At 44.2% G+C, this 27,546-nt stretch overlaps 1 protein-coding gene across 13 annotated transcripts in view; it reads left to right on the forward strand.

The window, feature by feature from the left end:
• The window catches only part of ARMC9 (armadillo repeat containing 9), a 152,249-nt gene that overhangs the window by 10,338 nt on the left and 114,365 nt on the right, over positions 1 to 27,546 (forward strand). For 8 of the 13 annotated variants that reach the window (XM_045481690.1, XM_045481687.1, XM_045481689.1 and 5 more), the window contains exons 4-8: positions 4,691 to 4,861; positions 6,663 to 6,818; positions 13,466 to 13,558; positions 15,253 to 15,277; positions 22,533 to 22,690. In XM_045481690.1, coding sequence (XP_045337646.1) covers positions 4,691 to 4,861; positions 6,663 to 6,818; positions 13,466 to 13,558; positions 15,253 to 15,277; positions 22,533 to 22,690 — 603 coding nt within the window. The remainder of the gene's footprint in view (positions 1 to 4,690; positions 4,862 to 6,662; positions 6,819 to 13,465; positions 13,559 to 15,252; positions 15,278 to 22,532; positions 22,691 to 27,546) is intronic. The other 5 variants (XM_045481693.1, XM_045481694.1, XM_045481696.1 and 2 more) reach the window with 4 other exon arrangements.

Genomic DNA, 27,546 nt, shown 5'->3' on the forward strand with positions numbered 1-27,546 from the left:
GGGGGGGCAGGGAGCGAGAGTCACACTGAAAGGCAGTGTCCTGAAAGGAAGGCCAAGCCGTTCTGTGAATGCCAGGGGCTGCGGAGGACAGACGTTATACAGGCTTCAGCTCTCAGGATTAGAAGGGACCTTAAAGGTCCTCGTTTGATCTGTTATTCGGTGCCTCCATCTCATTTGTAACATTCCAAGGAAGTGATTGGTTCACCTGGAATCCTTCAGTGTCAGGAGAGCATGCTGCTTCCTGAGATGGTGTATTTCAGCTTTGCGTGATTTTATTATTTTCATAACTTTATTTGTTCTGATACACCTACTTCCAGGAAAAAATTGACACTTAATTTGAGAGTCCTATCGACTCTGGAAGTTGGAAGCTGGAGGTAAGGCTGCAGCCACGATCCTTTGTTCCTGATCCCCAACTCCCTTGGATGGGGCACTGTCGAAGTGGCCCTTGGGGCTGTGCCCTCTGCCCAGTGTCCCTCCAGACCTCAGGCAACTGGACACTGAGCTGCCGCCATGTCAAACACAGACTCTTCTGTTGATGCTGCTACAGTGGGCGGCCTGGCGGGGCACCTCCCATCCCCAGAGCACATTTTTCAGAACATGAAACCAGAATCGAGCCATTGTTAGACTTGGACGCAGAGGCTGTTCCTAACCAGAGTGGAGCTTCTTCCTCAGAATCTCAGCCTCAGTCCTGGGCGCTCAGCACCTAGTTTCCCCACGTTCCTTCAGAAGGAAGAGGGCCACCCACCGTTACCCCGCAAGTTGGAAAACTATGTGCGCGTCTCTTAATTGAAGGTACTGTTGAGAGGAATCTAACAAATCCTTGATAGCTAACTAGCAAAATGCTCAGAATCTTCTGTGCAACTCACACATAAGCAGGATAAGCTCTGTGTCTGGAAACTTCTCTGTGTAGCTGGTATCTCCAGAAATGGCTGCCGTGCACTTTTTGCAACCGGTTTGACATCACACGCAGCGCCAGCCGCACACACTTCAGTGTTTCCGGGGCCTTTTTTAAAATTGTGATTTAAAAAGCACATGACATAAATTTACCGTCTTACCTATTTTTAAGTATACAGTTCAGTAGTGTTAAATATATTTATGTTGTGATGAAACAGATGTCCAGAACTTTTTCATCTTGCAAATCTGAAACTCTGTCCATTGAACAATACTAGCCACATTCCCTCCCCCCAGCCCCTAATAACCATCATTCTACTTCTGTTTCTATGACTTTCACTATTTAAAGATACCTCATATAAGTAGAATCATACTGTATTTTTCTTTTTGTGGCTGGCTTATTTCATGTAACATAATGTCCTCAAGGTTCACCCATGTTGTAGCATGTGACAGTATTTCCTTCCTTTTTAAATTTTTTTTTTTTAACGTTTATTTATTTTTGAGACAGAGAGAGACAGGGCATGAACAGGGGAGGGGCAGAGAGAGAGAGGGAGACACAGAATCTGAAACAGGCTCCAGGCTCCGAGCCATCAGCCCAGAGCCCGATGCGGGGCTCGAAGTCATGGACTGTGAGATCATGACCTGAGCTGAAGTCAAACGCTTAACTGACCAAGCCACCCAGGCACCCCAATTTCCTTCCTTTTTGAAGCTGAAGGATATTCTGTTATGTGTCTGTACCACATTTTGTTTATCCATTCATACATCAGCGGGTGCTTGAGTTGCTTCCTCCTCTTGGCCATTGTGAATAGCGCTGCTACGAACATAGGTGTGCTTTCAGTTCTTTTGGATTTATACCCGAAGTAGGTTACTGATCACATGGTAGTTCGTTTTTTAATTTTTTGAGGAACCTTCATACAGTTTTCCATTGTGATTGCATCATACATTCCCATCAACAGTACATAGGGGTTATAATTTCTCCACATCCTCACCAACACCTGTTTTATTTTTTGTCTTGTTTTGTTTTTGATAGTAGTCATCCTGATGGATGTGAAGTGATCTCTTGTGGTTTTGGTTTGTATCTCTCAGATGCATTCAGGTCCATTTTTCTGTAACTTGAAAAACCTTCAAACTTTCTGATTGCCACAAGCATATCTTTTCTGCTCCTCCAATATACAGCCATACACACCATGATGGCTATCCCAAACGAAAGTAAACAGCAAAGATATTGCACAATTTCAGTGACACTCAATAAATGGAGAATTTCCCTAAGCACTGTTCTTTAAGCAGTGTGCGCGCGCGCACGTGTGTGTGTGTGTTGTGTTTGTAAGTTACTATTGATGGCGTGTAAATATTCTGATCTTGGTGGTTCTGGCTGGGATCATGGTTTATATAAGAGAAAGTCATTAATATTTGTGACTCTATGAGTTATAACACTGGATTGCTTTGTATGTAGATATTATTTTAAATGCAGGGACTGTTTCCAGGGTACAGATCTATAAATCTGGTCACAGGTCTACAAATGTAGAATTAAAAATTTTTTTTAATGTTTATTTTTGAGAGAGAGATAGATAGAGTATGAGCAGGGGAGGGGCAGAGAGAGAAGGGGAGACACAGAATCCAAAGCAGTCTGCAGGTTCTGAGCTGTCAGCACAGAGCCCGACGTGGGGCTCCAACTCATGAACCGTGAGATCATGATCTGAGCCGAAGTCGGACGTTTAACTAACGGGCCCACCCAGGCGCCCCTACAAATGTAGAATTTAGAACAGACTATACATGGCCCATTTGACAGGTGGACTCTGCCAAGGCACCTGACAGAATACCTTGACTCAAAGCCTTAAAATACTCCCAAATCTACAGTAAACTCATTCCCACGAAGAGCTCTCGGTCACTAGACCTGTCATGGGAGAATGCTTCCTCCAGAGCAGCTTGCAGGGATGGCAGGGTTTGCTTAGAGCTCAACAGAGGCGAGCCTGGCGTGGGGTCGGGCCCCAACAGCACTGCCACTTGGGAAGATCCCCTCCACGCCTGCGGCGGCCAGTAACGGACGGGCTTCCTCGTTCTTTCAGAGGAGGCAGAGCTCGGCTGCTCACATTTTGCTGGGCACCGCTCTTCCTCTGGTTGCTGACAGGCTGTCCTTCGCTGTTACCAAGGCTGGGTAACAGCAAGAGGATGGTTCTGAGGAGGCAGACATTTCTTATAGGACTTACTTTGAAAAATTCTGAGTTTCATTCAAATATATGCCAAGACCTTCCAGAGTAAGGGAATATTCAGATGTTCTTTTTTTTTTTAAACAGCATTTCTCTGATTTTTTTTTTAAGTTTATTTTTGAGAGAGAGAGAGAGTGAGAGAGAGAGAGAGAGAGAGAGAGAGAGTGCGAGCAAGGGAGGGGCAGAGAGCGAGAGGGAGACACAGAATCCCAAGCAGGCTTCCTTCTGTCAGCGCAGAGCTACTACTCGGGGCTGAAACCCATGAACCGTGAGATCATGATCTCAGCCAAAATCAAGAGTCAGACACTAAACTGACTGAGCCACCCAGGCGCCCCAATATTCAGATGTTCTTGATCACATGACATAGAGAACATTTCTGTACTAATTGTAGTTGAAGATTCTTTACTAATGAGTATCTTCAAGTATAACCAGACACTGCGACATTGTTCAGTCTATTTCCATTTTATGATATTAACAAGCTCATTTATAAACAACCTTAACCAAAGAGGCAGTTATAGAGGAATACTATAAAGCCATTTTTCAAAAGTGTGAAAGAAAAAACAAAGTGTAAAAATACAATGACCAAATAATAGTGATGAATAATGGTGTTGGGTGGGGGGACCTGGAGGTTCCACAGAAAATCCAATCCAAGAAAAACTTTTGTAAATGAGCACAAAATGTAGGTCTGAGCATCTTGGGCATTTGATATCATAAGGAAAATAATATGAATCACATTGCTTTGGACTGTTAGGAAGTTCTTTCCATTCTGCCTTATACTTAAACCCACAAAATTATGCAGCAGGTATTTGCGATGGGACACTTAACATTCTTCTTGTGAGGCAGGCGGCGTGATAATCGCCACCTCCTTTCTCCAGAATTCTCTATCTCAGCTATTGCACAGTAAGTCCAGAAACCGTCTGCCCTGCATAGTCAGACTCGCACAGCCCCGAGGTCGGAATGGTACCAGGCCTGTGCCCCCTCCTCTAGCTGTAGCCTGTGCTTCCCTGCTTCTGTCATCGGTGGACACTGTATGGATGTGTTGGGATCTGTAGTCACTTCCCGAGTGCCATCTCAGTGGGACATGCGTTAGCATCCCAGGCCTGGGATTGAACGGGTCGGCGTAGATGAGCTCCGGTTCACAGCTGTGCTGTTGGCAAGCTGCTTTGTGGGCGGGGTGAGCTCCGCTGAGGCCTGACTGGGCTCTGGGTCTGGCCTGGTTTTTATCAACTGCGCGCTGCGGGTCAGCGAGTCCACAGGGTATGTGTGTGCTTGTGAGTTTTCTGGCCTCAAGTCCTTGGCCTGGGAGTGGTTCCTCCCCCTTCAGGGACTTCACTGTTCCAACTGATCCTTTCAAAGCCCAGACTTGATATCGCAACCAGGGTTGGTTTGCAGAAATCTCAGCCTCAGATGCTTGAAGCCTTCTAGCTCTCTATCTTTCTGTCCTTTATCTTGGAAAGGAGACTGAGTTTTATCACGTTGAAACCCCGGAGCATGTGGAGTATCCGGGGTATTGGGTGGGTTGGGATAATCTGGGGTGTTGGGAGAATGGCCATCCCTTGTGACTGGGGTTCGGTCTCCTGTCTTCTCCACAGAAGGACCTCATTGCTGCATTTGACAGCGGAGACCAGAAGGTGTTCTTCGACCTGTGGGAGGAGCACGTTCCCAGTTCCATCCGTGATGGTGACCCCCTTGCCCAGAAGTTGGAATTCTATCTTCACATCCATTTTGCCATCTATCTTCTGAAACACTCCGTGGGGAGACCTGTAGGTTCCTCTTGTGACTTGCGTGGGTCTGAGTGCTGTGTTCAAGGAGGATGTGCACTGTTTGTTTTGCAGTTGAGCATTAATTTAGTTTTTGTAGCCGTTTTATCGTATTGCTTCCAAGGAGTAGGTGTCTTGTGTCCTGTGAATGATTTTCTTTCTTTCTTTTTTTTTTTTTTTTTAATGTTTATTTATTTTTGAGAAGAAGAGAGAGAGAGACAGAGTATGAGCGGGAGAGGGACAAAGAGAGAGGGAGACACAGAATCCAAAGCAGGTTCTAGGCTCTGAGCTGTCAGCACAGAGCCCGACGCGGGGCTCAAACTCACAAACTGTGAGATCATGACCTGAGCCAAAGTCTGACCGTTAATCGGCTGAGCCACCCAGGCACCCCTGTGAATGATTTTCTATCTGATTCCCAGCAGTTTATTTTCTAGTTTACATGGAGAGTTAATAATTTCTGTCTTACAAGCTGCATGGTTTTCCCCAATGCCTCAAATTTTTGAAAACTCAGCAAAATAAAGTTTCCTTATTTGGCAATTTGAAATATATACATGTATGTCTAAGAAAACAGCTACTGAGACCACATATTAGACTGTCATAAGAGAAGTTTAAGTTTAAGCCGCGGAAAGACGCCAGTTGACGAAGGTCCATTTGAGCACTTGGCTGAATGGCCGCCGCAGGCCGTGCGCAGGTGTGCGGAGGGCAGGGCCCGAGTGTCTCCGAGTGTAGAATGCGTGACACAAGGGAGCAGGGCCATGCTGACATTTGACCGCGTGCATTTCTTTAGTGGCTTCTCCTTGTATTAGCTACTGCCCCAGCACCTGTGTTCACTCATTAAAATGTCAGGGGGGCCAGAGGAGGGGTGAGTGGTGGAGGGAGCGGCTCCACAGTACATCGTGGTAGCTTCAGAGTACATCAGGACAGTGCTCACGGGGGGTGAGATCATGGGAGATTTTCACTTTCTTTATACCTATTCCTGTTCTATAAAGAAAATCAATCAATGTTGCATCTTGTTTTAAGCCCGGTGGCCAGAAGAGGGCTTCACAGTGGAGCTGCTACACTTGATCTTAGCCAAAAGGCCGAGAAGCGATTCACGGTGTAGACGAAATGAGATGCATTGATTGGAAACAGACACACACGGGGCACACGTAACTGGGGCGGCCAGGTGGTCAGGGAAGGAGAGCACCCAGTTCCAGGCTGAGCGGCTCAAAGAGGCGCAGGAGGAAATCGAAGCCTGAGGGGGACTGAGTTGCCTTGGATCGCACAGAACCGGCGAAGCCCGCAGGATCAGTCCTTAGCTTCAAAAGGAAAGGAGGAATGCTGTGGAAGCTTCTGTTTCAAAAAACTGTAAAGGTCCACCTGTTCATCTTTAGACGTCTCACCTGAGGGAATCCTGGGGATGCAGACAAATGTTTATGATAATCTGACGAGGGAAAACAGTGCAGATACCTAATAACGGGGGACTTGGTTAAGGAAGTTGTAATAGACCCACAAAGTGAGGTTTTGTCCTGCCAGTGGAAATGATGTCTAGAATTTTAAGGACATGAGAAAATAGCAATAATAAAGTAAATGGGCCGCATATTGAACTAGATACCTAGTTCTCTTTAATCCCTGACAAAGTTTGATCAAGGAGTGAGATTGGGGGTGGTGTTAGAATGGCTAGAGAGAGCCCGCTTCCTGGGCCACGTGGGGAGGATGCCACCAACGTGGCTGGGACTGAAGGAGCCTCGGAGAAAGGGTGGGATGGACAGGGGGCTGGACGTCCAGCAGGAGACCCCGGGCGAGCATCTTCCCTTCTTTGCAGGACAAAGAGGACCTGGATGAGAGGATTTCTTATTTCAAAACCTACCTGGAGACCAAAGGGGCGGCGTTGAGCCAGACCACAGAGTTTCTCCCTTTCTACGCTCTGCCTTTTGTTCCCAACCCCATGGTACACCCCTCGTTTAAAGAGCTCTTCCAGGTGAGTGACAGCCTCTGAATCTTGAATCAGATCCCAGGCCACATTGTGGTTTCATCTTGTATACGCTAGTGGTTTCTGAATGATGCTGTAAAAACACTCTAAAACCTGCTTGTTTTCAGATCATTTCTTTGACAAACTTTCCTTATGCCATAGAGTGTGATTTTTGGTTGTGCTGAGACTTGTTAACCCAGCCTGACATAAATATTCTTAAGTGTACGCACTTCCTAAATCATTCTGTGCATCCTTTTTTTGGTATTGAAAGGACGAGTCTTCCAATTACATTGAAAAATAGTAGCGTGAAAAGAACTAGGTTATTTTACATAACTGCCGGCCATGTATGTTTTCAACGTTTATTTATTTTTGGGACAGAGAGAGACAGAGCATGAACGGGGGAGGGGCAGAGAGAGAGGGAGACACAGAATCGGAAACAGGCTCCAGGCTCTGAGCCATCAGCCCAGAGCCTGACGCGGGGCTCGAACTCACGGACCGCGAGATCGTGACCTGGCTGAAGTCGGACGCTTAACCGACTGCGCCACCCAGGCGCCCCGGCCATGTATGTTTTAATTTGTATTCAGAGTCTCACTTGCTTGGCGTATGTCCGATTACCTGGCTGTTACTATTATTTCCTTCAGACTACTTGCCTGTAGCTGTTTTAGTTGTTATATTTCACATTAGTTGACATTTCAGCATACTACTTACTATCAGTGTTTGTTTATCCATTGTAGTAATTTTTATTGACCTAATAAAATTAAGATGTCCCCTGAGAGGCTTATTAAAGTGTGTTTAAGAGACAGAAACAATAGTGATGCGGTTTGCTTTTTCTAAAGAAAGATCTCACAGTGTTTCCAAGAATCTCTTTGGAGAGTCCTCTGTGCCACTGAACAACAGATACACTTCTCTTTCCAAAGCCAGCATATCTCCGTTTCCTATCCTGTTATAATTTAGTCGCACGACTTCCATCACTCCTAAAAAGTAGCTGCTAAATTTAGAAGGCCAGGTAGCTGACTGATTCCATCAAAGCCGGCTCGTTGTAGAGTAGCTGAAGTTGAATTCTGTGTTTGTGTTTCTTTGTCTGTCCAAATTTAGTTTTACCCCCTTCCTCTCCCAGGAGGTTGAAGACATAAAATGGTTAGGAAGGTGATGGAACTTGAAAAGAAATGTTAGATTTTCTCAGAGTGAAGACTTCGGTTTATGAAAATGATGGCGCGGTAATGTGGCCCCAGCTTAGGTCCGGGCAGGGGTGCAGCTGGCAGTCAGGGACGGGTCCAGCTGAGGCTGCCGTGGGCACCTGGCCCGCTCTGGCATGGCATTCTGAGGCAGAGTTCAGTATTCACGGGGAGTCATTTTATTCCATTGTTTTTACTTTTGTCACTCTCTACGTGTTCTTTCAATGGCCATCCTACATGCTTTAGTATGTTTCTGTAATAAAATCTAAAGCTAATTTCTGCGTCCTCTTCCTGCAAGGACCTTGGGATGCATTAGCCTCATTCACCCCTTTCCCAGTTTACTTGCTCTTGTTGTCCAGTATTTGAGTTATATATTTTAACCCCACAAGTTACAGGTATTATATTTTATTCCATCTGTGTGTGTTTAGATTTGCCCTAATATTTGCCAGCATTTGTTCCATCTTGCATGAAGGACCTTCCATCAGAAATCATTTTCTCGTCTGCCTTATGTACACTCCTTTAGAAGCAACTGTACTTGAAGATCTCTTTCAGTTCTCATTTGTCTGAAATGTCTTGGTCGCTTTCTCAGATGGGGTGCAGACTGGTAGGTTTACAGCTGGTTTCCTTTATTACAGTGAAGGTATGATTGTCCCCTCTCCTCGCCCCGTTGCTGCTGTTGGAAGTTGGCCATCAGTCTACTTGCTGCTCCTGTGTGGGCGACTGTCTCGCTTCTCTGGCCGTTGAGATTGTGTCATTTCTTTTTTTTTTTTTTTTTTTTTTTTTTTTTTTTTTTTTTTTAATTTTTTTTTTTTTTCAACGTTTATTTATTTTTGGGACAGAGAGAGACAGAGCATGAACGGGGGAGGGGCAGAGAGAGAGGGAGACACAGAATCAGAAACAGGCTCCAGGCTCTGAGCCATCAGCCCAGAGCCCGACGCGGGGCTCGAACTCACGGACCGCGAGATCGTGACCTGGCTGAAGTCGGACGCTTAACCGACTGCGCCACCCAGGCGCCCCTGAGATTGTGTCATTTCACTATGATGTGTCTGGGGATAGATTTCTATTTTTACTTGGGCTTTGTTGGGCTTCCTGGATGTGATGTTTTGGGTCTTTCAACAACTCTGGAAAATCGTTTTCTCTTCATACATTGCCTCTTCCCCATTCTCTTTATAATCTTCTTCTGGGTATCTGATCAATCTACATTTAATCTACAGATCTGATGAAATCTGCTTTAGACTTGCTCATTCTGTCTTCTGTGTCTATTTTTTCTTCATTAAAAAAATTGTGACAGAGTACACATAAAATTTGTCATCTCTGCCATCGTGAAGTGTCCAGTTCAGTAAGTGTCAAGTACGTTCACAATGTTGTGCCCTCCTTGTCCCTTAACATCTCATATGTCCCATCTTGTGATCTCTGTCTGGGCTGTATTCTGGGTGATTTATTCGCACCTATTTTCTCGTTCCCAGATTTACCCATCAAACTGTGTCCAATCTGTTCTTTAATCTCTTCATTGAATTTGTAATTTCAATTATTTTTAGAGTCTTTTATTCTTTGCTCACATTTTCAAGTCTCTCTCATTTCTTTACCATATTAAACATTTGTTTTATATTCTTTATTTGTTAATTTTAATATCAGGAGCCTTTGTAGATTTGATCCTGCTGTGTTTTGTGTCTTCTGGTTCTCATTCATGGGTCTTATTTCTTTAAAAAAAAATTTTTTTTTTAGGTTTATTTATTCTCAGAGAGAAAGAGAGCACGAGCAGGGGAGGGGCAGAGAGAGAGAGAGAGAGAGAGAGAGAGAGAGAATCCCAAGCAGGCCCTGCACTGTCAGCATGGAGCCCGATGTAGGACTTGATCTCAGGAACCACGAGATCATGACCCAAGCCAAAATCAAGAGTCGGGTGCTTAACCGACCAAACCACCCAGGTGCCCATCCTTGTTTAAAAAAAAAAAAAAAAATCAGTTATTTTGAGTTTTGATAATGAGTTTATTTTATGTGGGACTCGTAGGGATTTTTTTTGAGGCCTGAGTGCAGTTTGATTCTTTCAGAGAAGATCTGAGTTTGCATCTCAATCATCTAGGGCGTTACCAACCCAGGATCATTTTAAATCAAATTCTTTGTTCAGGCTTTGGGAACCACACAGACAGTGTCAGTTTAGGCTGCAATTTTTAATGGGACTGGTTTGGGTTATGAACTTTCACATGAACTTTTTCCTCCCTTCTACCTAATGTCAAGGTCAAGACAGGTAGACTTCCTTGCTGTCCCCTTCTAGGCAGTGGATTGATTCATCCTTGAATTTTTCCTGATGGCGTAGCCCTTTGGGATCCCAATTAAAAATTTTTTTTTAACATTTATTTATTTTTGAGAGACAGAGACAGAGCACAAGTTGGGGAGGAGCAGAGAAAGAGAGACACACACACAGAATCCGAAGCAGGCTCCAGGCTCTGAGCTGTCAGCACAGAGCCCAACGCGGGGCTTGAACTCACAAACTGTAAGATCATGAACTGCGCTGAAGTTGGACGCTTAACCAGCTGAGCCATCCAGGTGCCCTGGGATCCCAATTTTACGCAAGGGTCTTCTTGTCGATTGTTTACTATGAGCATCTGGATCCTATTGTCTTCCGTCTTGTGACAGCTCTTAGAACTGAAGTTTAAGGTCTTCAAGACTCTGGGTTATCCTTAGAGTGAAAACTCATTTTTAGCCTCTGCCTTTCCTTTCATGCCACTCAGGGATGTATTTTATAAGGTGGTTTATTTATCCAACTTTTTTAGTTGTTTTCATTGCTTTTTCAGGTTATCATTTCTGCTGAGCTGCCAGAAAAAGAAATTCCTTTGTAGCGATTGTAGTGAGCTCTTTTCAGCAAACTCAGTTTGTCAGTGAGCATCTCCGTGCAGAAATACTTGGGTACTCCTCTAATGATTACTTCCAGAAAAACTTTTGGGCGCTTATATAGCAAGAGCCAAGTTAAGCTTAATTAGTGAAGACCGAAAGAAATGGAAGGAATTCTTGTGCGCCCTGCGAGGGGGAGAGAAGGCAGCGGGTAAGCGGGTAAACAGGGAGAGTCCAGCATTGAGCTCTGCGCCCTGCCCCCCAGGAATAGCCCCACTCTTACTCATTTCATATATTAGGGTTCTGGGCAAGATTTTGAGTGATCAGAGGGCTTTGCTGTTGGGAAAAAACAAGTCAGACAATCACTCTAGTGTCAAGTCCACATTCTACAAGTGAAGAAACTATGACACGAAGAGGGTGAGTGGCTTTGTGCGGGCGGTACAGCAGAACCAGCCCCGTGCTTCCCTCGTCCCATGCGAGCTGGGGAGGCAGGTGCCCACTGGACTTGGGAAACGTTCTTGTTCTCAGGAGAATAAGAGCAGTCAAGAAAAAAAAAAAAATAATAAGGGATCTATTGCCCAAAGAGGTTCTATCGCAACGTTACTTATCCCTGTCATTAGCAGAGCATCATAAGGTCAATAGTTAAGTTGGAAATACAGATTTGTTGGTTATGCAAAATAGTAGTCAGCAACAGAGCAATTTAGCTGCAAGTCTACATGTCCCAAAGGTTTTGTTTTGTTTTGTTTTTTAAGATATCTTGATTTATGTTGACCAACATAGCAGTCCTTTCCCGCGATTCTCTCCTGTGCGTTGAACACAGGAGCCTCGAGCTGCGGCACGCTCTGTCAGCTTCCCGGGGCTGCCGTGACAGAGGGCCACAGAGTGGGGGCTTAAATGGCAGAAACTTGCTGTCACAGGTCAGGAGGCCAGAGGTCTGAAATCAAGGTGTTGGCAGGGTCGCGCTCCCTGTGAAGCCTCTAGGGGGGAGGTGCCTTCCTTGGCTCTTCTGGCTTCTAGTAGCTTCTAGTAGTTTCAGGTGTCCCTTGGCTCATGGCAGCACACTCCAGTCCCCAGTCTTTGTAGGCCCATCTTCTCTCTCTGTGTCTGTGTCTAAATTTCCTTCTTGTAAGGACACTGGTTATGTTGGATGAAGGACCACCCTAGTCCAGTACAACTCATCTTAGCTAATTACATCTACAGCAGCCCTGTCAGTGACCTCACATTCTGAGGAGGTTGGGACTTCAGCGTATCTTTTTTTTTTAATTTTTTTTTTCAACGTTTATTTATTTTTGGGACAGAGAGAGACAGAGCATGAACGGGGGAGGGGCAGAGAGAGAGGGAGACACAGAATCGGAAACAGGCTCCAGGCTCTGAGCCATCAGCCCAGAGCCCGACGCGGGGCTCGAACTCACGGACCGCGAGATCGTGACCTGGCTGAAGTCGGACGCTTAACCGACTGCGCCACCCAGGCACCCCATTCAGCGTATCTTTTTAAGGGGATGCAATTCAACCCATAACACACATTATAAATAAAGAGATCGTGCCATGTCAGGGATTTACACAATCTTAACTTTTAATTTTTATTTATTTATTTTTAATGTTTATTTGTTTTTGAGAGAGAGAGAGAGACAGAGCATAACGGGGGGGGGGGGGGACAGAGAGAGAGGGAGACACAGAACTCGAAGTGGGCTCCACGCTCCGTGCTGTCAGCACAAAGCCTGATTTGGGGCTTGAACTCAAGAACTGTGATTATGACCTGAGCCGAAGTCAGATGCTCAACCTACTGAGCCACCCAGGTGCCCCTACACAATCTTTTTAAAATATAAGACAGTATTTTTTCAAAAAGCCAGATGATGCCCCGGGTAGAATGGGTGGGGTGGGAGGTGTGGACAAGGACGATGAGCTGGGGGTGGGGCAGGACCTAAGAGGTAAGTAGATACGAAGTTTTAAAGATATTGCTTCTTTTTTGTGGAGCTTCTTGGTTTGGGTGGTAGATATTCTTGCATAAAGGTTGTAAGGAAAATTGTCCTGAGAAAGATAATTGCTTGTCACACTTTTACTACTTAAGTCCTTTCCTTCTCAGTGAGCATTATTTGAGATAAATAATTAAGGGACAAGTCAAACTAAAAGTATATCATAATTCTTGACGTGATGCGGTATTTAAGGCAGATAACAGCTTCTGTCCTTTTTTTTTTCTTATCTAGATGAAATTTATGGAAATGAGTCTTTTTCTTTGGGAAACTTTTAGTAACTTAGTGATAACTGGGTGTGCCTGCCAGCGCCTTATACACTTAAACTATACTGAATTCTTCTTGGCATTCAACCTAATAAGGTTATTTGTCATGCCTGTGTTTAAATCACATGAAATATTCAAATCATGTACAGGGTTCTTTTTTCCTTGTTTATGAAAGAACTCTGTTCTTTCTTCCTGCTGTGGGTATTTGAATCTTTTATAAAGAATTGGTCAGATGTCCTAAAACCTATTTTTCGCAGCATCACACAACAGCCAAGGCATCTGCTTTTGATTTCAGTAACTGTGTTGGATAGGGTTATTTAAACCAAAGGCCACACACAATTTGACAACGCTGTTGGCATTTAATGATGTAGTACTTTATTATTTTTCTTTGTGTGTGTGTGTTTTTTTTTCTTCAGGATTCTTGGACTCCAGAATTAAAGTTGAAGTTGGAAAAGTTTCTGGCTTTAATTTTTAAAGCCAGTAACACGCCAAAGCTTTTAACATTATACGTATCCTTTTGAAGCAGATGGAGACCCCCCCCCACCCCCCACCCCCCACCCAGGGCCCTGGAGTAGCGCACTGGCTTAGGTTGCCTCATGAATAGGGATAATTGATACTGTTGCTTTCATATTTATGAGTTGTGCGAAGCATTAATGGGAGAGTGTGTCAAGGCACATAAAGGGAATTCCAGGTAGAGGGAACAGCACATGCAAAAGGACTGAGAGTATATTTAGGAAACGACACAGAATTCAGTATTGCTGGAACGGGAGAGAGAAAGACACTAGGCAGGGCCAGCACAGAGATTTGCGCGAGGTCTTGTAAGTAATGAGGAGCCTTTGAAGCATTTTAAGCAGGAGGATACCATGCTCATATTTACATTAAAAAAAAAAAATCAATCCTTGTATTCCTGATTATAAAATTGACCATAATTTTTATAGAAAATTTGGAAAGCACAGAAATGCATTTGTATACATACGTACACCCAGAAGTACGTAATGTTTAAGCATACATACCTGTCACGTGTGCATTCTTAAATATTTTTATCAAACGAAGAGAGCATTTCCGCATTTCATTAAATATCCTTCGAAAACAGGTTGTTTCCTCAAAAGTTTAAACACAGAGTTACTATATGACCTAGCAATTCCACTCCTAGCTGTGTACCCCCGGGGAGCTGAAAACATGTCTACACGGCACCTTGTATACTAATGTTCACAGCAGCGTTACTCAGAACAGCCAAGAAGTGAAGACAACCCAAGTGTCCATCAAGGGAGGAATGGATAAATAAGATGAACGGATAGTATTCAGGCTTGTAACAGAATGAAGTACTGATGCGCTGCAACGTGGACAGACCTCGAAAACATTCTGCTGAATGAGAGAAGCCACACGTGACAGGTTGCATGTTATATGATTCTATCTGTATGAAGGGTCCAGAAAGGGCAAAGCAATAGAGACAGCAGATGAGTGGTTGCCTGGGGCCAGGGAGGGTAGGTAAACTGGGGATGACTCCTAATGGGTACAGGGTTTCTTTTGGGGGGTGATGAGAATTTTCTAGAATTGGTTGCGGTGATGGTCGCACAACTCTATGAATAGACTGAAGACCGTTGAAATATATACTTGAAATGAGTGAGTTATACGTGGATTATGTCTCAGTGAAGCTGTTACCAAAAAGATTAAGAAAACCCAAACCAAACAAATACTTTGCCCTCAGTCATGTGGCCGGATGTGTGCGAGCTGAGATTTGAACTCGGGCAGTCTGGCTTCAGAATCTGTGATCTCAGCTACTGTGCTCTGTGGCTGTCTTCCCAGTCTCAGTGTCCTGAGGGTAAAGCTTTAGAATGAAGGGGCAGAGTTGAAGGGTACGAGTTCAGTTTCCTTTTTAGTAGAATGTTCAGTAGCAGTGGGGAACGTCTTTTGAAGGGGGTCAGGAGGCCACTTAGGGGGCTACCGAACAGGGTAAGACTTGCATATGCATGCAGCAGTAATTGAGCTGGAAAAAGGTGATTCACTTGAGAGTGAGCCTCCAAGTACTGAGAAGTTAGTACCTGTCTCAGCTATATATATAGCAACATTAGGAAACGGCCTTTACTCTCCTGAGAATTGCTTTTCACCTTGCTAAGGCTTTCCCAGCTTGGCCACACAACGTGAAATACCGTGAGTACTTTATCTTCATTGCCTGTTTTCCTCAACTTCCTTCTCATCCCAGAAGGAGAATGGACAGAGTAACAAAGGTAAATCATGTAGATTAACATTTTTTTAATATTAACATTTTTAGTGTTTATTTTTAAGAGAAAGGCAGAGACAGCATGAGCCGGGCAGGGGCAGAGAGAGGTAGACACAGAATCCGAAGCAGGCTCCAGGCTCTGAGCTGTCAGCACAGAGCCCAACACAGGGCTCGAACTCACAGGCTGCAAGATCATGACCTGAGCCGAAGTCGGACGCTCAACCGACTGAGCCACCCAGGCGCCCCTAGATTAACATTTTTTAAAGAACAACTTGGCCAACTCAAGTGTTGAGCAGTAGGCTAGGGACAGAGATGGTGAGAATTTGTGCATTTGGCAAACATGGGCTTTAAAGGTTTACGTTATTTTTTAATTTAAAAGATGAAAGTCTAAATATCTACGAAGTATTTTGTGATCAAGTTTGTGATTCCTTGAGGCCCACTTTGCAGGACGGCTGGCCTTAGCTATGTCTTGTGTATCAGGTGACTAAGACCCAGAGAGATGAAGAGAAGAGAACCCAAGCAATATCCCGAAGGAATGGGGCTGCAGCCCAGCCAGAGACCCAGTGCAGCATGGGTGCCAGAAGTATCATTTTAGGAACTTTCACTTTTACCTTGAACTAGTCTAGTGGGGTCTTATTTACGTAGCAATGGAACACCCATCTTAGAAGCATTTCCATTTTTTTGCATTCAGTTTAGGAATTCCAGCCTTAAGGTTTTAGCATAAAAAGATGGTTTTCCATTATTAGTCTTTTTTTTTTTTTGCTAGAACTATCCCATTTTTCAGTAAGGCAAGAAAAATTCAGTTAATATGAAGTCAGTGGCCACAATTGTGGTGCTTTGCCTAAGTTTTGTCTTTGATCCTACGTTACAAAAAGTGCTTAAATTAACATTGGAAAGGGTGGATGATGATGTGTTTCATGCCTTTGTGAGTTTTGGTGGCATAGTCCTCAGTCCCCAGCAGGTGGAGTGTTACCACAGGAAACAGCACATTTGCCCTTCTCACAGCAGGGCAATGTTAGAGAGGATCTCAGAACTTCCTGTCTTTGTTTTTCCACGGTCTTTTTTAAAGTTTTGTAAAACAAAAAAAGCTGGGGGTGGGGTGGGGTGTAGGGTTAGTAAATTATTCATCTCTTTTTTTTCCAACACGAGGAAGGCGGGTTCAGCTTCAGATGAGGAAAGTCTTGAGTGCTTCCTTTTGCCTTGTACAGCCTTGCATCTCCCCCACCCAGCAGTCCTGCTCAGGTGAATGTTCCTGCCAGCTGCCCCCCCCCCCCCACTCCTCCCACCCCCCCGTAGCTCAGAGGGACAAGCCCCACGATCCTTCACTGGGAAGCATCAGTCCGTGCCTGAGCACAGAAGAGCTGGGCCACAGATGTGGCCTCATGGGGTCAACATGGAATCCTCTAAGGGTCACCAGGCTGTGGCCTTGGAGCTCGCTGCGGCTGCTCTGTCCCCAGTAAAGTTGTGCCCGAGTCTGAGTTCCAGCGGCTCTCTTCAGGTCCTCAGGCCTGCTCCCTGAAGAGTTAGTATGGTTCCCAGGCCAGTTTTCTCATGTTCAGAACAGTGGGTATTCTTTTTTTTTTTTTTTTTTTTTAATGTTTATTTATTTTGAGAGAGGGAGCAGGGGAAGGGCCGAGAGAGAGAGAATCCCAAGCAGGGTCCACATGGAGCCCGACATTGGACTCGATCCCATGAGCTGTGAGGTCGTGACCTGAGCTGAAACCGAGAGTCAGACACTCAACCGACTGAGCCACTCAGGCGGGTGCCCCAGAACAGTGGGAATTCTTAAATTGTGCCGGGCATTGGGTCCCGCCCTGCAACTCCTGGAAATGCACCCTTGCCCCCCCATTTCTGTTTCTGTTGCGACCTAGCAAACCATCTCAGGCTTAGTGGCATAAAACAACAATGTCCCCTTATTATCAGCATCACCTTGCCTGGCCTGGAACCGTGTGCTTAGGCATTTCTCCCTGGCTGTCTCGTGGGTTCAGGGGAGCCATCCCCAAGGCTTCCTCACCCCTGTGCACCTGGTGGCCAGTGCTGAGGCACCCGACGGGAACACCTCTGTGACCTGGGCTTTCTTGTGGCATGGTGGCTGGGTTCCCAGGATGAATGTCCCCAGAGAGAGCCCGTGGAAGCTGTGTCACCTTTTCTAAACCAGCCTCTCGAGGAACTCTGTGTCATTTCTGCTGCAGTCTCTTCATCAGAAGCAAATTCCTAAAGCCAACTCACATTCAAAGGAAGGAGAATGACGTTCCACCTCTTGATGGGAAGGAGTGTCAAAGATGTGGCCATCATATTTTAAAACCACTACCCTACCGGCATCCTTTGAGTTTCAGAAAATCACCCTAGTTCTCCAGTAATCCTCGTTCAGACTCGGTCTTTGGACCCCTAGGCACTGGCGGAGGGAAAGTGGTGGGAAACCTCCCTCATTCCTGAGTCTCAGCCAGCCCTTGTCACCCCAACATACCCCGCAGCTTTTGAGGACAACTTTCTGCCAGGAACCAGTCCTGTCTCTCAGAAGTGGCCCAGTTTTATGGATAAAATAAACCTGGGAGGGAGGGGGAGTGTAAAGGGAAGAGCCTGTGTTTTTCTACAGATCTTCCCTTCGGATTTCAGCAAGGAAACCAGGGTGTGTGAGCCCTCTTTAGGTTTGATTTTAATTGAGTTTTCTGAGGCTAGCCAAGCAGAATGTCGGTGGAATTGAGCCTGGCAGGCGCAGCGTGTGTCCGTGGCTGAATAAGCCCCATGATGCAGTATTGCCATGGAGATCAGAGGTGAGCTCCACAGGGCACTGGTACCAGGGGCTCAGGCCCAGGCCCCATGTCGTGACAGCCCCTTGTCACCAGTTTGTCCCCTCCTCCCACAGTTGCTGCTGCAGTGACCACAAGGCACAGACATGCTCCCAGTTTATTTGAATTCTAGACTTAGGTGTTGTTTTTTTACATTGAATGGTTGGGCAATATCATTATTCTGCGTATCTTGAGAGGAAGGTTTCATGAGTAAGATTTCCACAAGCTTTTGAAGAAGGCAAGAAGAGTGCTTGGAGTAGAAAATTCTCTCAAAAGGAATTACATTTTAAAATGGTACTTAGAATAAAAACTCAGGTTGGAAATACAGCATATTGTCTTACTATTTTACCTAGCCATCCAAAAAAGGTACAGAGGGGTGCCTGGGTGGCTCAGTCAGTTAAGCATCTGACTCCTGGTTTCAGCTCAGGTCGTGATCACCAGGTCCATGGGTTTGAGTCCCACGGTGGGCTCTATGCTGATGGCACAGAGCCTGCTTGGGATTCTCTTTCCCTCTCTGCCCTTCCCCTGCTCGTATGCGCTCTCTCTCAAAAAAAAAATAAATAAATAAATAAAATAAAAAATAATAAAAAGGTATAGAAATGGTATCTTTTAGCATTTCTGCCATCCATTGATCTGACCTCTTCAGAAAATGAGCAACTGACTGTTTTTCTAGAGTTTAGAGCCCTAAATGGTATTTTTAAAATGATGATCTATATTCACAGTACTCGTGGATTAGCAAAATAGCAAAGCTGATTTATATCTGAATACAAAGAAGAAAGAGTATGTCATATTATAAAGTTAGAGTGATTGATTTCAGATTTTTAGACGTTAGAAAAATAGTTCCATGTATTTAAAATATATCATTTTGTCTTGAGCAACAAAGGGGTCTCTAAAGTTAAATCTCATCCACTCTTTAAAAAAAAAAAAAAAAAGGCAACGTATTTAAAGTAGAAGTGTTGAGAGACAACTTGATGGCTTGGCCATGGAGGGAGAACTCTATCACTTTTGTTAGTGTTTCATTGGATGCTGGAATTACCAGAAAACTTTCTGTGACCTTAACTGACGTTCTTTTAATTGTATATATCTCTTTGTTTAAAACTAGGGAAGTACTTCTTTGGACTTTTGTACAAATTATGTAAGTAGTTGTGAAATATGAAATAACTCAGACAGTTTCATTAATATAAGCTGGGATTTCTAGTAACACCTCTCCACTCAAAGTTGAGCTCTTGCACGGCAAGGGATCTTGGCTTAGTGGTCCTTGTCTCATGAAACTTTTGAGAAGGAAAAAAGAGTGAAAGTTCTTTTTACTCTCAGAAATAAAGTTGAGATCTTGGAGCTGGAGCCGAATCGCTTAACGGTAATGGCCAGGTCCTGTTTGTAGCCAGTTAAGGTGTCCTCTGGGTGACATCTCTGTACCACAGGCTGTTCTGTCCAATGGTGTATTTGAACTGGTCACAGATATTTCAGCCCAACTGCCCGCTTCTCTCCTTTCTGTGGCTGCTGGCAGTTAGGTATTTTTCCTCAGGCGTGCCATACTTTGACACTGTCATAAATTCCAATTCTGAGTTCCTAAGGCAAAAGTGCCACAAGTAGTCCCTTACATTTAGTTAATTGCACAGTGACTTTCTGAGGAGAATTCCTTTGTGCAGTCCTCTTTCGAGGGGACAACTTTGGACACTTTTTTTCTTTCTTTCTCTTTCTTTTTTTTTTTCTTCTTTCTTTCTTTCTTTCTTTCTTTCTTTCTTTCTTTCTTTCTTTCTCTCTTTCTTTCTTTCGAAAGCACAGCAGGGGAGAGCAGGAGGAGGCAGAAGGGGGAGAGACAGAATTTTAAGCAGGCTCTGTGCTTAGTGCCGAGCCTGACATGGGGCCCGATCCCACGACCCTGGGATCACAACCCAAGCCAAAATCAGGAGTTGGATGCCCAGCTGACTGCACCACCCAGGTGCCCCAATTTGGGGACTTTTATATTGATGATTTGTGAGGTTATTTGCCCCGGTTAATGGGTTTTGGTGCTTCATCGTCTGCTACTTGGTACATGTTAAGAAAGATTGCACAGGTACTCTAATAGTCATTGCCATGAAGTAGCATTATGACTATCCTGTAGAACTTTTATAGTTGGATGTTCTGGTTTATGTAATTTGGAATTTTGTACGTATGAAAAAGCCTTAATACTATTTAGCATAGGAACATGGTAGTGACTCCTTCCTTCTCCCTAATAATATTTAAGAAAAAACTTGACAAATGATTTCCATAGATGTTTTCCAAAGTTTCAAGTGCTAGATGTAAATTCGTGCCAGATGACTTTTTTTTTTCTTTTGAGAGAGCAGATGGGGTGGGGGGGCCATGATTGAGTAAGGGGCAGAGTGAGAAGGAGACAGAGAATCCCACACAGGCTCCATACTGTCAGCACGGAGTGCCCCCCAAAGTGGGGTTCGAGCTCACCCAGTGCGGGGCTTGAACTCATGAACCATGAGATCATGACCTGAGCCAAAGTCAGATGCTTAACCAACCGAGCCACCTAGGCACCCCATGGCCTGAGAACTTTTTCAAGTTATCTTTTAATACTGAGATTTGAAGGATGCTAAATAATAATAGTAATATTAGTTCATTATTATGTGATATTTGGGGTTTTAATAGTTAAAATATTTGACTTCTACACACAATTGTAATTGAGATACAGTTCACGCGTGATCCTCATAGCTATTTATAACACAAATTAAGAGGAATAGATAATTTAGGACAGTGGGGCTCAAACTTGTGATATGCGTCAGAGCCATTTGGAGAGTTTGTTGACAATATAGTTCCTCAGTCCCCACCCCGTATCCATAAAATCAGTCTCTGAAGGTGAGGCTTGATTATCTTTACTTTTGGATGATTCTGACATGTTTCAAATTGTGCATACTGCGGCTTTAGGGTTTTACCCCTGGTTTTTTCAAGTTGTCTACTTGTATGGAAACATATTTAGGAAATCTTTGACCCCTTTCCATAATAGCTATTACTTATTGATCGCCTCTTGTGGGCCAGAATTGTGCTAGGCACTTTGTTTAATTCTCATACTAACTTGTTTTTTGTATGTGTGCTTTTTTTTTTTAAGTTGAAGTATAGTTGAAATACAGTGTTGTATTAGTTTCAGGTATACAACATAGCGATTCGACAGTTCTGTACATTACTCAGTGCTCGTCAGGATAAGTGTAGTCCCCATCTGTCACCGTACAATGTTATTACAGTATTATTGATTGTTTCCCCTATGCTGTACAATCCTCACAATAACTCTTCAGGGTCATTATCATCATCCCCGTTTTATAGGTTAAATAATGAGATCAGAGAAGTTAAGCGTCTTGCACAAGATTATCCAGCAGAAAGTGGTAGAGTAGCTGCTTGAGCCCAGGTCTTTAGGGTTTTCAAATCTCTCAGTGCATGGATGAAATGTGTTCTAAAATGATGACAGTGCCCAATTAGGACAAGAGTAGTTAACTTGGGTTTGGGGGCATCGTCATTTCCTTCCATCCAAACTTAGCCTTCTGGGAGGGGGAAAAGGAAGACGGGCCAAAGGAGTGCTGACACTGGATAAGATTCGCTATTCCGGCTGTGTCCAGGGTGGCTTGGCCATCAAGTGCTGTCCGTGGTGCAGAGTCCCAGAAGAGAACCCTGGAACCTTCCAAGGCTGCCTGCTCTAGGGCCCAGTGGGGTGGTTTGTGCTTTATCAAGCTGGCAGACCGAGCACCTTGAATCTTGCCTAATTCTGGATTCTAGCTTCCTCAGCATTAGGCAAGTAGCCTAACCTTTACCGAAAATGAAGAGCTGGCCTGCAGATACGGATTACCTCCAGACAACCTCACGGGGCAAACACAGAGGAAAAGCTGTAGGTTTGCTTCACCCAGTGTGTGAGCTGGAAGAAATACTGAGTTTGTGTCTTTTACACAGAGAGAGCAACTACAAGAAATTGCATGGGGCTCAGTCAAGGAAATAGATTGTGTGAGGAAAACCAGTGACGATTCAGTTGAACTACCAGAGACCAGAAATTGAAAATCAGTGGTCACAAAGCACTTTGTAATTAAATGTGTCAGGAAATAGAAGTAAAGTGTTTTGTTTTTTTTAATATTTATTTATTTTTGAAGGAGAGAGAGACAGAGAGTGAGCAGGAGAGGGGCAGAGAGAGAGGGAGACACAGAATCTGAAGCAGGCTCCAGGCTCTGAGCTGCCAGCACAGAGCCCGATGTGGGGCTCGAACTCACAGCCATGAGATCATGACCTGGGTCGAAGTCAGATACCCAACTGATGGAGCCACCCAAGTGCCCCAGAAGTAAAGTGTTAAACACGAATAATATCAAGTTCATTGTGACTGCAGAACATTCTGAAAGCAGGCACAATACTGCCTTGAGAAGAGTATAGTTTTTATTTTGTGGGGGTTTTTTTGTTTTGTTTTTACTGTTGTTTTGTTTTGTTTTGCTTTAATGTAAATCGTCTTCCTAGAAATGTCGCAGCAGCTCCACCAGCAGCTGATAGAAGCCGAGCGTAGGTCAATGACGTACCTGAAGCGGTACAATAAGATCCAGGCAGACTACCACAATCTCATCGGGGTCACGGCAGAGCTGGTGGATTCCCTGGAGGCCACGGTCAGTGGCAAGATGGTAAGGAAGATCCGCATCTGCCTGCGTGTCTGTTTGGAGCTAAAGCAGTGTTGAGGGCCTGGGCTGTGTTAATGGGATTCCTGGCCTCTCCCGGCCAGTGACACCTGCCCCCGTGCTTCACAGAGCCAGACGTACAAAGGAGACCACGCCAACGTTCCATGCCCATGATTGTGCTGCCCACAGTACTTTGTCCGTCTTTCCTGACATCTTTATTTCTCTACCCTACTCTTCACGTTGGCAAACGGTAAATTGTCTGGCAACAGAAAAAAATAATACGGAGTGGCATAAAAACGAGGGGGAAATATACTGCTGCTATAAAAGAAAGTTACGGATTTTCACATGTTGATATTATATCTAGCTACCTTTCTGAACTCTATTAATCTGCTAGATTCTGTTGATTGATACCTCTGTATTCTAGACTGGTAGTCATATCATCTTCAGATACTGATTGTTTTGTTTTATATCATGTTTTCATTATGTGTAATGACTTTTTTTCCTTCGCATAGTGGCATTGTTGACTACGGGACATTATCGAATAATGGGCCTCCTTGTCTTATTCCTGACTTTAATAGGAATGACTCTAGTGTTTCACTTACTAAAAAATTGGAAGTATAATAAAATCCCTTTGTAGAAATGTGCATTTTCTTTAAAAGTGGAATAATTAGCACATGCAATTTTAAGAAATAATGCAGAGAGGCTTGGCACGCTTTGCCCAGTTTCCCCCAAGAGTAACATTTTGCATAACTAGGTTGCAGTACCACAACCGGAACATTGACATTGATCCAGTCTGTTGATCTTATTCTGATTTCTCCAGTTTTGTGCTCTTGTGTGTATGTTAGGTTCTGTATAATTTTATTGCCGGTGTAAGGTCATGTATTAAAAGGACACCTGGCTGGCTCAGTTGGTAGAGCATGTGACTCTTGATCTCAGGGTCATGAGTTCAAGCCCCAGGTTCAGTGTAGACATTACTTAAAAAATAAAATAAAAAATTTTTAGTGACTTAGAAATATGACTATAAAATAATATGTATCATAGAAAATTTTTAAAATAGAGAACTGTGCAAAAATACGATTAAAATCACCTGCAATCGTGTCACTTAGTAACAACACTTGTTAACATTCCACATTTGTCGCAGTGCTTGGCTGCACTAGACGGGCTCTGGTTCAGGCAAAGTTTTCTATTTTCCTTAATACCGCATCGTGCATTCTTGAAGACACGAGGTGTTCGACGAGCCTCACCATTAGCGGCTCAAGTCCATCGTGTAGCAGTGCTGTGCTTCGTATTAATGTCCAGGTTGGACGTCGAGGTTGTTTCCAGCTTTTCACTTTCATAAATTATAAACATAGTGGGAGGAGATGAGCCTCTGTTACATGTTAAATTTGTAAATTTTATTTATTTATTTATTTTTTAAGATTTCATCTTATTTATTTTTTATTTTTATTTTTTATTTCTTTTTTTTTCTTTTTTTTTTGTTAATGTTTATTTATTTTTGAGACAGAGAGAAAGACAGAGCGTGAGTGGGGGAGGGGCAGAGAGAGAGGGAGACACAGAATCCGAAACAGGCTCCAGGCTCTGAGCTGTCAGCCCAGAGCCCGACGCGGGGCTCGAACCCACGAACCGTGAGATCATGACCTGAGCCGAAGTCAGACGCTTAACTGACTGAGCCACCCAGGCGCCCCTAAGATTTCATTTTAAGTAATCTCTACACCCAACATGGGCTGAAACTCACAACTCCAGGATCAAGAGTCGTATGCTCCGCTGACTGAGCCAGCCAGGTGCCCCTGTTATATTTTTTTAAAGTTGATTTTCGAGGTTGCAATCTGTGCTAAGGTGCTCCAGGAAGGTTTTGCTGGTCTGGTTCCACTGGGAGTTCTTATCTTTATATCCTTGCCAGTCCTGTCTTTGTGTATTAAAAGGACACCTGTATTTGTTGCAACATTTGTATTTGTATTTGTAAATTTGATCATTGAGAAGTAGTGTCTCAGGATTGAAATGTACCTCACATTGTTTCCACATGACAGTGAACATTTTTTATATGCTTCTCTCATTCATTGAATGCAGATTTATTGCAAGCTTACTATGTGCCAGGCCTTCTCCGCTCTAGGCCTGTGGGATACATCAGACAACAAAACAAAGATCTCTGACCTCAGGGAGCATACATTCCAGTAGGGGCGAGAATAATAAATAGTAAATATAAGCAGTAGATAATAAATGACATCGTCGTGTGTTAGAAAATGACAAGCGTTGTGAGGAAAAAAAGGAACAGGGTGGAGGGGATCAGAGTACGTGTGTCTATGGGCAGGGGACAATCTTAACTAGGCAGGCAGGGGGAGCTTCACTGGAAGAGGTAAGGGAATTCGTTTCGCAGCCCTCTGGGATTCTCCCAGAATTCTAGGCCAAAGGAAGAGGATGCAAAGGACCAAAAGCAGAAGTGTGCCTCTCGTGTGCCTCTCCCAGTGAAGGACAGGGAGCGGCACCCAGCAGGTCAGGGCCCCGAGGGCCATCGTTAGGATGTGGCTCTACTGTGAGTAAACTGGGGAGCGGAATAGGGGGGTGGCGTGGTCTGGCATGCTGTGGAAGGATTACCTGCCTTTGTTTTACAACAGTCCTCGGAGGCCTGGAGGAACCAGGGAGACCGGCAGGAGGGGCTTGCGGTCACGAGGGGAGACCTGCAGCCGGAGCCAGAGAGGTGCCCCTCTGGGTGTGTTATGAGATAGAGCCGATAGTGTTTCGTGCTGGATTGGACCTGGGCGGGGGTTTGGGGGTCAAGCATGACTCCAGGTTTTTGGCCTAAGCTGTGGGAGGGCAGTGGTGCCTCCGGCCGCGATGGGGAAGGCCTGGGGTAGAGCAGGTTTGGGGGAAATCAGGACCACAGCTGTGGGCATCTCTGTTAAGACACAGGCCATTCAGAATTCATCTTTTGTAAATGTTTTCCTTAGTTTGCTTTTTGGTTTTTAAATTAGTGTTTCTTAAGTTAGTAAAATTGACATGTTTATATAGTCAAATCATTTTATCAGTATTTCCCTTCGTTCATCCTGCCTTTTCAAAGTGTTAATAAAGGAGCTTTTCCCACTAAAGGAGCTGGAATATTCACATTAATTTTTTTCTGTTGGTCGTTTGGTCTTGTTTTAATTTTACTTTTAAATCTTTAATCCACAAGGAATTTATTTTGATAGATGATATAAGAAATTTATCCCCCCCCACCAGAAAAAAAGATAACCATTTGAGCCAGAACTATTTACTTCTTTCCTCACTAATTTGAATGGCTACCTTTATCATGTAGTGGGATTTTAATTTTTTCCATTGATCTGGCTATTCTTAAGCTACTAATGCATTGTGTTTTTTACTATAGTAGCTTTTTAATACGTTTTAGTATCCTGCGCTGAAAACCTCTCTGTTCGTGTGAAATCATAGCCCACACACTGCTGCAAGTTGCCTGGTACGGCCATTAGCTGGGGTGGTGGCCACGTGCTGAAAGATGATGCAGAGAGGATGGGCCAGTAAAGATCATGGGGAGGTTTGTAGATCATGCTTAGGAGCCCTTGATTTGTCCTGTAGTTAGTGAGGGGCTTTTGAAATATATACCTTAAAAAATGGACTTTGTAAATTAACTGGTTTCTTTTTTCAGTTTTAATAATAGCATGCGTTGACGTTACTACAGAAAAGTATCAGAAAGAAAACAAACATGGCTTCTATAACCTCTGTTGACAAAGACATGCCCGTGATTAGGAGGTTCAAACAATACAGAAATAAATAAAAAGAAAAGTACTTGCCTTCCTTTGCCTTCTCTCCTATTAAAACATAGCTACCAGAATCCTGGTGTGCCTCTTACAGCCAGAGTCGATGTGACATCAGGGGTGGCATGGTGACCAGAGATGGGCACGTGAGCTCCTGCTGGAGTGCGCGAGAGGCCCGCAGACCACCAGGCAGGGAGAGATGGGGCGGGGCGGCAGGGGCGGGGATTAGACTTGTAACTGGCTTGTTTTTGTTTGTTTGTTTTTAATGTTTATTTATTTTTGAGAGAGAGAAAGAGAGACAGAACGTGAGCAGGGGAGGGGCGGAGAGGGAGGGAGACACAGAATCGGAAGCAGGAAGCAGGCTCCAGGCTCCCAGCTGTCAGCACAGAGCCTGACGCGGGTCTCGAACCCATGAACCACAAGATCATGACCTGAGTGGAAGTCAGATGCATAACCAACTGAGCCACCCAGGCCCCCCTATAACTGGCTTGTTTTTAATGTAAAAAAAATACACGTTTGTGGTAACAAATTGGAAACAGTCAGAGTAGTCTATAGTAAGGAGCAAAAGCCCCTCCCACACGGTTTCTTAGTGTCACTTCTTTATTGGTATTCAAGATTAACATTTGCTTGTGTCTTATTTTAGAACATTTCTAGGCATAGGCGTGTGTGTGTGCATGTCTGCATGTGGCCTACGTATACTTGGGATCATATGACCCATTATTCTTCTGAAACTCGCTATTTTACTTTCGGTATATCTTGGAGATCTTTCCACATGGCCACATAGCCCTCATTCCTTTCTAGGCTTGTACATTATGCCATTGTAAGAGCGAATTATAATCCGTCAGATCTCTGATGGTGAACGTTTAGATTTTATGTTTGCTGTAACAAAAAAATGTGCCAATGAACATTCTTCTATATACTGTATACCTTTGAAAACAGGTAAGGTAAGATCCTAAGTGTGGAATAGTTAGGTCAAAGGTTATGGGCAGTAACATTTTGATAAATGTTGCCAAATGATTTCTCCTGAGACTTCAGCGACGTCTACCCAAATCCCTGGGGGTTTATCTGTATCTGTGTTTATTTCTCCACACACTTGCCAACACTAGACACGATTATACT

Source organism: Leopardus geoffroyi, chromosome C1, assembly GCF_018350155.1.
Source record: "Leopardus geoffroyi isolate Oge1 chromosome C1, O.geoffroyi_Oge1_pat1.0, whole genome shotgun sequence".
In the NCBI taxonomy this organism is placed as follows: Eukaryota; Metazoa; Chordata; class Mammalia; order Carnivora; family Felidae; genus Leopardus; species Leopardus geoffroyi.